Raw genomic sequence first — 14732 nt, forward strand, 5'->3', positions numbered from 1 at the left:
ATTTTGTTTAATTTCTTAATTAATAATAAAATAAACAATAGCGAAATTAAACGAAATAATGTTTTAAAAAGTGCTTAAATTAAGTTTATTTTAATAAAGGATTTCTATTTTATTCTATTGTATAAACAAAATTATATAAAACCAAGAGGCAACGCTGCCAGTATCTTGGGTACTCGATGTATGTACGAGTATGTTGCGGACCACGAGTCGGCATCGAAAATATGTAAATAAATTTGTATATAAATTTGTATTTTTCCAGTGTTTGATATATGTTTAGGTTAGACTATTGTTTGTACCATATACCCTTTGTAGCGGAATACTGTGAATTCTATGTCCGCCCATTGTGTAAATTTAGGGATCACAGCTTTAGTGTAGCCTGAACATGTGGCATTTAGTCGCACGTGGTTTTTTGTAGTTTTTTGTATTGTTACTATTGTATTTAATTTTAAATGTGTGCGTATTCGCTGTTCCGGCCCGTCGGTCACCGACATGTGCAGGAATTGTCGGGAGGGTGGGACGGCCGACGCGCACAGCTTGGCGGGGGTGGGGAAGGACGCGCTCGGGCGCCCGTAAAAGGCGGGTTAGTTCTCGATCGCGCTCTCTTACGCATACGCCACCGACGAAGAACCACCGCCGGCGCAACGACCAAGAAAACCCCACTCCGGCCGGCCGACCCATAGAATAAGAAACAAATTGAAATACAGTCCACATATTTTGAAAATCGAAGATCTTTTAATTGTATACCCCACAATTTTGTGGTCCATCGCAGCCGCATATCAAGACCGAAGATCACCCAACGGTGCGACGAATCGCCGTGGAAGATCACCCAACGGTGCGACGAATCGCCGCGGAAGATCACCCAACGGTGCGACGTACCTCGCCGAGGAAGATCACCCAACGGTGCGACGTACCTCGCCGAGGAAGATCACCCAACGGTGCGACGCTAGCAGCTTCGAATTTAGCTGCCGTCGTAAGGTGAAAACTTGAGGGTGCAGCGAGGATAGGATAAATAACGTCTACGCCATATAGGATAGATAACGTCTAAGCGGTGTGTCCGCGGCTCACATCTCTTACCACCTAACGGTGTCAAACGGTCGGAGTGTGGGTTAACGCCATTGAGCGGTGCAGTGGGTGGTGTGTCATGCCGGTTGTTGCTTGTTACCGGGGCGCAACCGAATAGCACTATTACTTTGCCTGTACGTGTGTATCGTATAGCGGGGGCCGGACTGTAGGCACTGCCAAAGGGGTCGGAAAGTCCGAACCGGCCCTGAGCGCCCCGTCTGTACATACGCACCACTGCGGGGTAATTCCTACCCTCCTATCCCCATAGTCCATCCCCTCGGGTGTTATCCTGAGGGATTGTTAGGGACGGTTAGGTAGGTAGGGACCGGTAGGTTAGGGGCTTGCAAGTGCCAGAACACGATGCCGACTACGAGAAGCCAAGCCCCGGGAGCAGAGAAAAAGACCACGCGGGAAAATGAACAGACAGAAGCGTCCCCTTCAGAAACCACGCAGATGTCCGCGTCCGCCGCGCCGTCGAGCGCGCCACAGGCACAAGCCGCCCGCGCCGCGTTTACCTCGGACTCCGCACCGGCGCCACCGTCGCAGCCGCCGACGACAGATGTACGTCCGGCCCGGGCCGCGTCGGTGCGATCGCGCCGCTCTACCGCTAGCGGTATAGCTAAATTAAAGAGGCTGGAGTACGAGGCAGCGCTACAGATGGCGAAATTACAGGCTGATTTAATTAGAAAGAAGTTGGCAGCCGATGTCGCCGCGGTACATGAAGAGACTGATAGAGATAGCGTGTGCTCCGAGGAAGGTGCCGGCCTGCAACGTATAACGGATTGGTTTCAACGTACCGAAGTACGGGGGAGCAGAGTATTAATTCCCCACCGCCTACGCAGAAAGAGCCAACAGAAAGGCAAGCTTCACCGCCGAGGACGCCGAAGCAAAGACGGAGATCCCCCGCTCCTGAAGCCGGGATGCAAGAAGGATTCACCCGGTTGGCCAAAGCTATTGAACGAGCTGTGGACGAACGAGCGGATAGGGTAGCGCCGAGGCAAGCCCAAGATCTCCCGATCTTCAGCGGCGAAGCAAGTGAATGGCTAGCGTTTAAGGCGGCCGTAGACCAGTCTACAAAGACGTACAGGATCACACCAGCGGAGAACCTGGCCAGGCTGAGGGCCTGCTTACGTGGAAAAGCGAGAGAGACAGTCGCAGCGTTACTCGTATCCGCTACAGAACCGTCGCAGATCATGAGGACGTTGGAGCAGCGGTACGGCCGGACAGAGGCCATCATCGACCGCGCCCTCAAAGATCTGAGAAGGATGCCGGTAATAGGAACATCGACAACAGAGGTGATTGACTTCGCCATTAAACTACAGAACATCACCACCATCGTCGCGGATATCGACAGGGGGGCGAGATTCCTACATAATCCCGCGCTTGAGAGTGAAGTGTCAGAGAAGCTGACCCCTCACTTACAGGTCCACTGGTGTCACTACGCTGAAAAAAACAAGGAGGACACTAGACCTACGATCATCAAGATGGCAGAGTTTTTAATGAGCGAAGCCGATCTCATGACCCGACATCTACGAATAGCATCACCAACGAGACGAACGAGCGCGCTACCCACGAAGCAGCCCCCGAAGCAACCCACTAGGCAACCCATACCGAAAGCAACGATGTCGGCACCTCGGCGACAGATGACGGATCGTGGCGCGGCCGTATACGCCGCCGTAGAAAAGAGCGAACAGAGTACCGAATGTCTCTGTTGCGGCGCCGCACACGTAACGCCGAAGTGTAAGAAGCTGAACGACATGTCGTTATCGGACAGATGGGAGTGGGCGAAAACAAATAAGATGTGCTTCCAATGCATGAACAGCACGCACAGAAGGTTCTGTAAGGCACGCAAATGTGGTGTGAGAGAGTGTCGTAAGCCACACCACGCCCTGCTGTACCCCCCAGAAGAACCGCCGAAGCGGCAAGAGGACACCGCGATTACAGCCGCAGCACGCTTGCCAGAGAACAGCCAAGTGTTGTTAAAGGTGTGTCCCATCATCGTGAAAGGCAAGACGGGACGCGAAGTAGAGACGTACGCGATGCTAGATGAAGGCTCGACGGTTACACTCATCGATGCGGAGATCGCAGAACAGATCGGAGCCGAAGGTCCGACGCGATCTCTGAGAATTCAGGGAGCGGCCTCGAGCTGGCACGAAGCCTCAAGCCGAGTGGCTGATGTCATCATCAGAGGGCGACACCATACGGACGAAGAACACTCGGTGAGGGCGCGTACGATCCGGGATCTCACCCTAGGAACGCAGCGAGTGAACCCGGAAATACTCGCGTACGGACACCTGCGACAACTCACTTGCGAGCAAGTGTGCTACGAAGATGCCAGACCCAAGGTCTTGATCGGGTCAGACAACTGGCATCTGATTGTTACGCGGAAGCTGCTCATAGGAAGGCATAATCAACCCGCAGCGTCGCTGACACGACTGGGATGGGTCATCCACGGAACGGTACCCAGAAGTGTCGTGGAAGACGAGGAACATGTCCTCCACGTGCGGTTGACACAGCGCAACGCCGAGCCAGACATGCGGCATATAGAGGGCATAATAAAAGCGCATTACGACATCGACGCGTTGGGTATATCGTCGAAGAGATTACCCATTGCCAAGGAGGAGCGCGCCGTCGCCACATTCAACCGCACAGCGACGAGAGTGGATGGGCGATACGTCGTAGGATTGCCGTGGGAGAGAGATAACGTCGCTCTACCTCCCAGCTACGACATGGCAGCGAGCCGACTGAGGGGAATAGAGCGGCGGATGGATCGCTCTACGGAATTCCGGCTGGCGTATACCGCGGAGATAAACAAGTTGTTGGACAAGGGTTACGCCGAGAAAGTAACCGACGACCGGTTCAACAACGACCGCGCGTGGTACCTTCCCCATTTCGGAGTGACGAATCCGAATAAACCCGGAAAACTGCGACTCGTATTCGACGCCGCGGCCCGTTCGAAGGGAATGTGCTTGAACGACGTACTGCTGGATGGGCCAGATATGCTACGGTCGCTTAACGGTGTGTTATACCGTTTCCGCGAGAAGCCCGTAGCTATCACGGCGGACATACGAGAGATGTTCCTGCAGATTAAGATACGGGAAGAAGATAGAGCAGCACAACAGTTTCTGTGGCGAGGAGATGACAGGATTAACCCGCCGCAGAAATACGTAATGACCTCAATGATTTTCGGGGCGAGGAGCTCACCGTTCATCGCACACAGCGTTCGAGACAAGAACGCGGCAGAGCACCGAGAGTCGCACCCGTCAGCGTACACCGCCATAACAAGGAACCACTACATGGACGACTGGGTCGATAGCTTTGACTCCGAAGAGGAAGCAGCCCGCGCCATACGAGAGGTAGTAGAGGTTCATGGCGGGATAGGATTCACGCTGGCGGGTTGGAATACAAACCGACCGAGCCTGCTAGAGAATGTGAGTGAGGACCAGCGAGCGAGGACGCCGAAGGAACTGAGATTGCAACGACGGTATGGCACGAACGACAGCCAACGGTCGCAACTGCACGTATTCACGGACGCAAGCGAACAGGCATATGCCACAGCCGCGTATTGGAGGACGGAACGCGAGGATCGTAGCGTTAACGTCGTCCTGGTAGCAGCCAAAGCGAGGGTAGCGCCCATGAAAGCGCAGAGTATACCCCGGATGGAGCTTCAGGCGAGCCTGGTAGGACCCCGACTGGCCGCTGACGTACTGAAAGGACGTCGTCGCGCGGCCGAAGTCTTCCTATGGACGGTCTCGAAGAAGACGCTACATTGGACTAGGAACGACACCGCTCGATACAATCCACACGCGGCCCGCCGGATGGCAGAAAGCGCCGAACATACAGAACCAACACAGTGGCGCTGGGTACCGACCGCCCACGACGTAACTAACGACGCGACCCGCGCGAGATATACAATACGGACCGCCGCCGACAGATCCGTCGGGCCGGCGCTTGTATACGCTCCAGAGAAAGAACGACCCAAGGAAAGCAAGCCCGTCCCTGCAGAGACAGTAGCCCGTGCCCGGGCGAAGGCAAAGCCCGTAATGGACAGAATGCGGTTCTCCTCATATGACCGAGTGAGGAGGACCCCGGCACAGGTGCTGCTGCTCGCAGAAGAATACAGGCGACGGGCATGGAAGCTGGGCCGGGAGCGCCCCGCCGAAGCGGGGAAATGGGTCAAGTGGCGTTGCGGTGAACGCGGACGGACGGACAGACGCGAGGGAATTTTTCGAAGGCCGACCCGAAGGCTGGTGGTCCTCCCTAGGGATAAGGGCTGCGAAGATCTGCGCCGGGGGGAGGCTGTTGCGGACCACGAGTCGGCATCGAAAATATGTAAATAAATTTGTGTATAAATTTGTATTTTTCCAGTGTTTGACTATTGTTTAGGTTAGACTATTGTTTGTACCATATACCCTTTGTAGCGGCATAGATACTGTGAATTCTATGTCCGCCCATTGTGTAAATTCTTAGGGATCACAGCTTTAGTGTAGCCTGAACATGTGGCATTTAGTCGCACGTGGTTTTTTGTAGTTTTTTGTATTGTTACTATTGTATTTAATTTTAAATGTGTGCGTATTCGCTGTTCCGGCCCGTCGGTCACCGACATGTGCAGGAATTGTCGGGAGGGTGGGACGGCCGACGCGCACAGCTCGGCGGGGTGGGGAAGGACGCGCTCGGGCGCCCGTAAAAGGCGGGTTGGTTCCCGATCGCGCTCTCTTACGCATACGCCACCGACGAAGAACCACCGCCGGCGCAACGACCAAGAAAACCCCACTCCGGCCGGCCGACCCATAGAATAAGAAACAAATTGAAATACAGTCCACATATTTTGAAAATCGAAGATCTTTTAATTGTGTACCCCACAAGTATGTATTAATGTAATTGTTTAATATTAAAAGTAAAATAATAAATTTGTTCCGATTATTATATATACTTTATTGCACTTTTAAATACAAGTTTTGAATATATGTTACAAAGTTTTACAAAGGAGGACTTATCTCTAAAAGAGATCTCTTCCAGTCAAGCCAAAACAGCGTGACACAGGAAGTGGTGTGTGGGTCACAGGAGTGCAAGTAATAAAAGTAAGAAAAGATAAAATAAAAAGTAAAACTAAAGAACTAACGTCAAATATGATATAATTTATTATCATTGATTGAATTGATTAATATATAAGAGGAATTTTGTCATAAAAAAAATTAAGTAGCAAAATGGACTTCCGCAAAATAACATCTAATTAGATTAAATAAACGTTAAACTTTGTGACCACCTCTCTCATCTTAACGTGGGACTAAATGTGTGTAAGTAATAAAAAAATACGAAAAAAAACATTATCATGTATATTGTAATTGGTGACATTTGATCCAAACATGTATTTATGATTTGTTTGTTTATAATAAATGTACTTGATAACCTGAATGGCAAGATAAAATTGAAACTTTGCCTTCTTCATAATTGGATACAGTCATCTAATATTTACAAGGTATAAATTGCTACAGATTAAATAATAGTTATTTATCTTTTTTATAAATTTTATTATTAATTTATTATTAATAAACGCGAAAGTTTATGAGTACCATTATATTAGGTTCTTACATACGTACTGGCCACTTTGATCTCAAATATCTCCTCTGGTTAGGAATTCCAATTTTAAATTTATACAGCTATTTACTCATGCATTTGTTTTTCGAAAATGGTAATTCATATGTTTTTTCCATTTTTGGTTAAACGTGGTAAGATCCCGTGATTTTTACTACTTATACATATTCTAACTTAGGATTTAAATTAATTATGGTAGAATCTCGACCATTGGGCAACCACTAGTTAGTTACTAAGTTTAAAGTTAGTTTAATGCTATCGTTACATTATAATCAATAGATGGCATATAATCATATGGCTACAAATGTACACGGACGAAGTCGGGGGCACACCTAGTAAAATAAATTAAATAACTGTACTCCAATACTTAAAGAAAAGGTAAACAAAGAGTTCACTGACCCGGCCATAGAAGGTCTAGTGATGCCGATTGATAAATCAATAATTGTATTGAATAATAGGATAAATGTTGTATTATAACATTGTTGAAAAGCACTGAAGAAATATTTTTTTCTTTCTTTCTTTCTTTCTTTCTTTCTTTCTTTCTTTCAATCTATGGAATGTAGAGGAAAGGAGATTGTTTGTATTGTTAGCAATGGACTATGTCAGATTGATATCCACGCAGTTCCTCCTGGAAACCATCATAATTAAACTTCCATTTTCCAAGATGGGCTAACTGACCTGACATCATGCTCATTTTATCATCCTTCACTGGTGCCCTGCCAATTGTAAACCAGCGTTACCATATGCCTTCGGAACGGCTTGACCGATTTTTATGAAATTTTATATGCATATTCAGTAGGTCTGAGAATCTGAGAATCGAATTAAGATAGATAGTACTATCTTAATCTTAATAATATTATATACGCGAATGCTTGGAAGTATGTATGCGAGTTATTCTTTCAGGCAAAAACTACTGAACGGATTTTAATGAAACTTTACAGTAATATAGCTTATGCATCAGAACATGTAGGCTATATGTTTGATTGAAATTCGATCTTTCGTTACATTCCTCAAATCTTAATACAATTCCCTTGGGGAAAGGGGATTGTTAGTTATGTGGCCAAATAACCCCATTGCTGGCAATGTACCATGTCAGGTTGACCTCCACGTGGTTAACCCTGGAAACCATCTTGATAAATTCATGCTGAATTTACCACGATGTGCTAACTGATCTGACCTCATGCTCATCTTATCATCCTCCACCGGTGCTTCGCCAGCGTAAACCGTCGTACAGACGGGTGCATCATTCCGTTATCATCTATAAAAAAAATCAATTCCCCCCGATTCCGTGTTCCAAAATGTGCAGTTCCCATGGGAACAGATCTGTAAGCTATTTCGAGCTGAAACGAGGCTTCAGGGGAGTCTAGTTCAAATTACAGTTCATTAAATTGTCAGAGCGGTTACCTTGGTGTCACTTGTTGGTTTAATTTATTAAAACCGTTTGAAGATTATTCAAATGATTCACTTAGAAGATTATCTCGCATATTAAATTAGTTATCGCCTTTATAAAGGAATAATTATTTTTAGGAGTGTTATACCAGAGTTGTATATATTTTAATATATTTTAAAATATATACAACTCTGGTATTACTTTCTACAACTTCCTAAAAATAATTATTCCTTCAATTCTGTGTTATTTTAGTAGATGTCAGTAATTTTATGAAATTAAAAAAGTAACTTAGCTATAGGTAGGTTTATCATCATTAAACTATATCGCATTATAGATTTTTTGTCCGTTTCCTGAAAAGTTATTTAGGAGCGTAGTAGTAGAGTTGTATATATTTAAAATATATAGAACTTCCTAATCATTCTAGATAGGAGTTCGCTAGAAGAGCGTCAAAGACTGGCGGTTTAACTACCCTGATTTAGACCGGAAGGTACTAAGTTCAAATTTGGCCGACACCAAAGCGCTTTGTGTACCAATTACATTTTGAATGTCTTTAGTGATATGATAGCGGTGATTGTTAACGGTATTTTCATCAGCAGAGGCTGCCTCTGTTGTTGGAAATACTGATAACAAAACAAAACTACATCTAAAACCAAAGATATGGTGTGCAAGGCTTCCCTGCCATATTGAATTCAACTATAGATGTCTAGTGAAATGTGTAAGTATTGCGTTTGATTATTTCCACAAGGGATTGTTAGTAATGTGGACTAATCATCGGATTGCTAGTAATATAGCATGTTAGAAACTCCACGCGATACCCCTTCGATTCTACCCCTACGACCATCAAGCAAACCATCTTAATAAATTCATGGTGTATTTGAAATTCGATCTTTCGTTACATTAGTTTCGTTTCATTACTAGCAATGTACCATGTCAGGTTGACCTCCACGCGGTTCCCCCTGGAAACCGTCGTGATAAGTTCGTGGTGAGGTTGTCACGATGGGCTAACTAACCTGACCTCATGTTCATCTCATCATCCTCCACTGGTGCCCCGCCAGCGTAAACCGTTAGCACAGACGGGTGCACCATTACATTATCATCCATAAAAAAAAATACAATTCCCCTGGGGAAAGTGGCCTAATAACCCCATTGCTAGCAATGTACCATGTCAGGTTGACCTCCACGTGGTTCCCCCTGGAAACCATCTTGATAAATTCCTGCTGAATTTGTCACGATGGGCTAACTGACCTGACCTCATGTTTATTTTATCATCCTACACTGGTGCCGTGTAGCGCAGGCGGGTGTAACATTCCACTATCATCCATAAGAAAAATGTCTATGCCTGCCCCATCTGACAGAGGACTGGGAAATAATACTGATATATAGAGGAAATTCTTGATTAATATTATAAAGCGGAAGAGTTTATATGTTCGAACGCGCTAATCTATATATAGAGTAAGGCTAAAATGTATAATATTACGTTACGACCAATACGTAATGCAGACGAAGTTACGCGGGTCAACTAGTCTATCCCACTGTTATTGAAGTTATAATTATAAATGACCCTGGCAATGAACATAGCGCCATCTAGTCCCACTGTAAGCAGAGCTTGTGGTATGGGTACTAGAGAACTGATATAAATACTTACATTTTTTTTATAAATACATACATAATATACTTAACACCCAGACCGATACAAACAACCATACGCATGGATATAAATGTTTGCACCGTACGAGGAATCGAATCCGCGACCATCGGAAGAAAACGGTGCGCTAAACCGCTAGACCATCGAGTTCGTCAAGTTCAGTTGATGGTGTATTGAAAGAACTTTGAAAACTAAATCATTACGACTTATAAAATCGAAAAACTCTTCATGCGCAATACAAAGAAAAGCTAGGCCCATAACTCACTGCAGTCCAATCCATTACCGAGCGGCCATTGTGTCCTGCGGAACTTTGCTGTAACGTGACATACCTTAATAAAAGCTAAAGAAGCTTCCACATTTCGTCGACTTCGAAAATGATTAAACTAGTGCATTTTTACAGAAGTCGGCGCAGCGAGGTCGAGGGCGGCGGGGCGGGGGCCAAAATGGCGCTCATTACGTCACTTCGTATTGGTAGTCGTACATTTCGAATTGGATCAGTGGCATAAGCGCGCGGCGCCGTGTGGTCGACTTCATAGCGACTCGTCATTTCCGAACTCCATGTTCGGACGCACGCGTACTTTTTTATACTCATTAAAATCTGTGCTTTTTTTCTGTTCTGTGCATTATTATTTTTTATGTTTTTGCCGTTGGACGCGGGATGGACCGATTCATGCGTAAGTTTAATTTAATTGTAATCGACTATAGGCTTTCGGGCTTTTGTCGCGGCTATGAGAAGTTTACCTTTCGATGTCTTTTTTCTCTATCAAATTTCGGACTAATAATCGTTTTTTGGAAGTTCCTAATGTTATATTTTTTGCGAAATTGTTACAAGTGTCGCGTGGTGCGGCTTTTTTGAGTTCGAAATTCGATCGATCAATAATTACCGCATTATTTTCTGAGCAATCGTTATTTACTACGCATTGTATGTTGTGGTTAACGGAATAAATCATAAAATATTAACACCGCCATGGGAAAGGACAGTTGTGGTGTCGAGAAATTTATAATTTTGTTATTGTCTCGGGGTATTTTGTCGTTGTGTAACAATAATTGCTAGTTTAAACTTATTGTACCTATTTTTCTTTTAAAATACTGCTCTATATACATTAAATAATTAATAAAATTAATTTAAGTTGTAGGTATTGGATAATTTTAGTGGTAATACAAATTCTAAGTGTCTATGATGACTTTCGAAGTATTATATTTTTCAGGAAACTGACATAAAATCTATAATGCGATATAGCTTAATGATGACAAAGACCTATAGCTAACTAAACGACTTTCCATAGCTTAAGTTACTTTTTTTAATTTCCTAAAATTATTGACTTCTACTTAAATAACACCGATTGTTTATTACCTAATATTATGCTACCAAAGACTAATATAAAATCCATTTCTAGCAGCAGTGTTTTAGAACCGATACGATATTGAAACTATCATGAAAAGAGCATAAAATATTTTTCTTATAGGAAGGCCTACTTTAGCTCCAGGTTTCAGCCTAGCAACACTTCCAATACCTCTGGTCTTGCTGGTGGTCAAGGGCTGTGGTCACTTATCATCTGAGATCTAAATCCTATGCCAAAAAATATAAGGTAAATTATCCAGAGATAGAGAGATGTACCAATTTTATAGTAAAGTAATATTTTCTATGATTTTATAAAATAATATGAATTGTATAAATATGTATTCTAAACCATTACATAGTATAAAACAAAGTCGCTATCGCTGTCGGTCCGTCCCTATGTATGCTTAAATCTTTAAACATACGCAACGGATATTGACGCGGTTTTTTTTAATAGATAGAGTAATTCAAGAGGAAGGTTTATATATGTATAATACACCCGTGCGAAGTCGGGGTGGGTAGCTAGTAATATTACTCACTATTCACTACTAAACGGCTGATAAGATTTTAATGAAATTTGACATGTGGATAGATTGTAGAAGACAAACATAGCCTATGAATATAGGTAACTATTTTATTATACACTAGCTCTTTCTCGCGATTACGTCTGCTTTTGTTTGTGATAAATAGTATAATATTGTGTAATATATACTACTTACGATACAGTATATTAATATAGCTATATATAACACCGTTTGGGCGTGAAATGGTAACATATATACATATACATCTTAATAATATAAGAAACGTGAAAGCTTGTGAGTATGGATGGTTGTTACTCTTTCACGCAAAAACTACTGAACGGATTTTGATGAAACTTTACAGTAACTAAAGCTTATACATCAGAATAACATATAGGCTATATTTACATTTATGTACACCCGAGCGTATCCGAGGCGAGTAGCTAGTTAAATATAAAACGTAGAGTTATTAATAAATATTTATATAATCAGCCACAGTAAACTGATAAAACTGACGTGAATAAAGTGCCTAAAAATGTATACAGACTACGCTATGAAAATATTAAAATTAAAAATACAGCAAGTAAATTTTTTTTTAAGAAAACAAATATGTACTTGTACCATTTCAATAAATTATATTCTGGAAAAGTTTAGTTCTAGTTACAAAAATAACGAATTTTCATACAAATTTTCTTCCCCTATTTTACTTAAGGATAAAATTTTTGAATATCAAACTTTGAATATCATATTTATATTTAATCAACAGGTCAAAAAATATTTTTTTAAGCTTCTAAAAATGACGATACTTCCATACAATTTTTCATCTCCTCTTTCAACGCCTTACAACTCTTTTTTCGCTTCAAAAAGTAGCTATGTCCTTTCTCAAGATCTAGACTATCGATGTACCAAATTTCATTTATATTGGTTCAGTAATTTTATATAATATATATATATATATATCGCATGTATAATATTAGTATGGATTGCTATGTTCTTTGTCGCATAACATAAGCTTGTTCTTCACACCTCGAAATCATACCGAACTGACGGTAGATTTGACATATCATAAGAGTCTGTAATAGACCTACATGAATAAAGATATTATGAATTTTGTTTTTTTTTTTATTTTTATATATGTACATGCTGATGATGATGAAGATGATTATTATTATTATTATTCGTGGCAAATTTCTCTACAATATTTCTATCGATTACTCTACTTACTCTACATTATATACTCGTATATCTCTATTGATCATGATGGTGAAATAAATAAAAAAAAAATGGCCAAAAGGATGCCGCAGAAACAAAGGAAGCGGCAGATATTACCAGGGATGTTATGGATATGAAATTTCAGATATAGAAATGATTATTATACCGGATACGGTTACGGATGCGGATATGAAATTATTTCAGATTATCCGTCAGTTTCGGATAATTTCGGTTACGGATATTAATTTTTTAAGGAATTTCAAAAGTAAAATACATATAGCTACTAAAATGGTTACATAACGTGTCTCAATTAGGCTCCGTTCCTATCCGATATTATCCGGAATTTTTATTTCGGATTCGGTTACGGTTACGAATATTTTTTTATATCGGATATCCGATAGTTTCGGTTACGATTACGGAGCTCCATAGCATCTCTGGACATTACCTATAAAATGAAAAAAAAATCCTTTCTCACAGCACAATGTTATCATTGTACACATTTTACAATTAGTTACAGAAAATAAAAATTACTCTTGTAAATAGATAAGAATGTTTATATTATGATTTTACATGTGTTACGTATTAATAGTTTAGTTTTATTAATGTTTCATTACATAGTATAAAACAAAGTCGGTATCACTGTCTGTCCGTCTCTATATATATATAGATTTTGAATCGATATTTTTAATAGAAAGAGTGATTCAAGAGGAAGGTTTATATATATAATACATGTACACCCGTGCGGAGTCGGGGCGAGTAGCTAGTAATTCATAAATTACATTTTCACAAATGACATTTGACAGTTTAAATTTAATTTGAAATCGTATTTATTACAAAAAAAATAATATTGCATACTTAAATGAATTTCTAGATGACGATGATTAGTTGTTTGTATAATCCTATAATATATATATTGTTTTCAATTATATTATTATTTGTGCTCGTGATTGCAGGTGACAGTGAAATTTATACTATTTATTTTTTAAGACCTTTATAACACGTACTTCACAAAATAAAGACACTTCACAAAATCTTGTGATAAGACAGCTTCCGAATGAGCGGTAGATAAAAAAAATGTTATGATTATTCAAAAGTGCTTAAATTAAGTTTATTTGAATAAATTATTTACTATTCTATTCTATTCTAAAAAGAATTTGAATTTGTAAAGCAACCTGAGGCCTACAACATTAGAATAGTTCTAAAAAAATATCACAACGAAGCCCTTTTGTGCAGTCGGTTAAAAACTCCCAAAGAAAGTCAGTTACAAATAACGTAGAAGTATTGTTATCAGTCAACGACACGGCAGATAGAAAATCCAAATAACATTCATACGTATCAAAAGAAATGGAACAATGAGATGAAATCTCGGCGGCGGATGAACCACGACAAAATAATGGTGCCACGCGCGAGAGAAATGACAGATGTGATTCCACTCAGCTGACAGTTAGCGTGTTTTTCATTAAAACGAAACGTGCCATGACCTAATTGATGTTTGATTAATTATTTTATATGTGACTGACTCCGTCCCTATGTATGCTTAAAAGTTTAAAACTATTCAACAGATTTTGAAGCGGTTTTTTTAAAGATAAGAATGATTCAAGAGGAAGGTTTATATATATAACTAGCTACTCGCCCCGGATTCGCACAGGTGTACATGTATCATTACATAGTATATATTATTACATTACATGTATGCTTAAATCTTTAAACTACGCAACGGATTTTCAAGTGGTGTCTTTTAATAGATAGACTGATTCAAGAGGAAGGTCTATATGTGTAATACATGTACCCGTGCGAAGCCGGGGCGAGTAGCTAGTTATATATATAAACCTTCCTCTTGAATCAGTCTATCTATTAACAAAACCGCTTCAAAATCCGTTACGTACTTTGAAAGATTAAAAGCATACATAGGGACAGACAGCGACAGCCACTTTCTTTTATACTATGTATTGATTTACATTCTTCTTT

At 41.6% G+C, this 14732-nt stretch overlaps 1 protein-coding gene across 1 annotated transcript in view; it reads left to right on the forward strand.

The window, feature by feature from the left end:
• The first annotated feature begins 1422 nt into the window (after positions 1-1422).
• The window catches only part of LOC131842668 (uncharacterized), a 40428-nt gene continuing 27118 nt past the window's right edge, over positions 1423-14732 (forward strand). The window contains exons 1-2 of the mRNA XM_059191239.1: positions 1423-1863; positions 1905-5381. Coding sequence (XP_059047222.1) covers positions 1423-1863; positions 1905-5381 — 3918 coding nt within the window. The remainder of the gene's footprint in view (positions 1864-1904; positions 5382-14732) is intronic.

The sequence above is a fragment of the Achroia grisella genome, unplaced genomic scaffold (assembly GCF_030625045.1).
Source record: "Achroia grisella isolate CSIRO2021 unplaced genomic scaffold, CSIRO_AGI_Agris_v1 utg241, whole genome shotgun sequence".
Lineage (NCBI taxonomy): Eukaryota > Metazoa > Arthropoda > Insecta > Lepidoptera > Pyralidae > Achroia > Achroia grisella.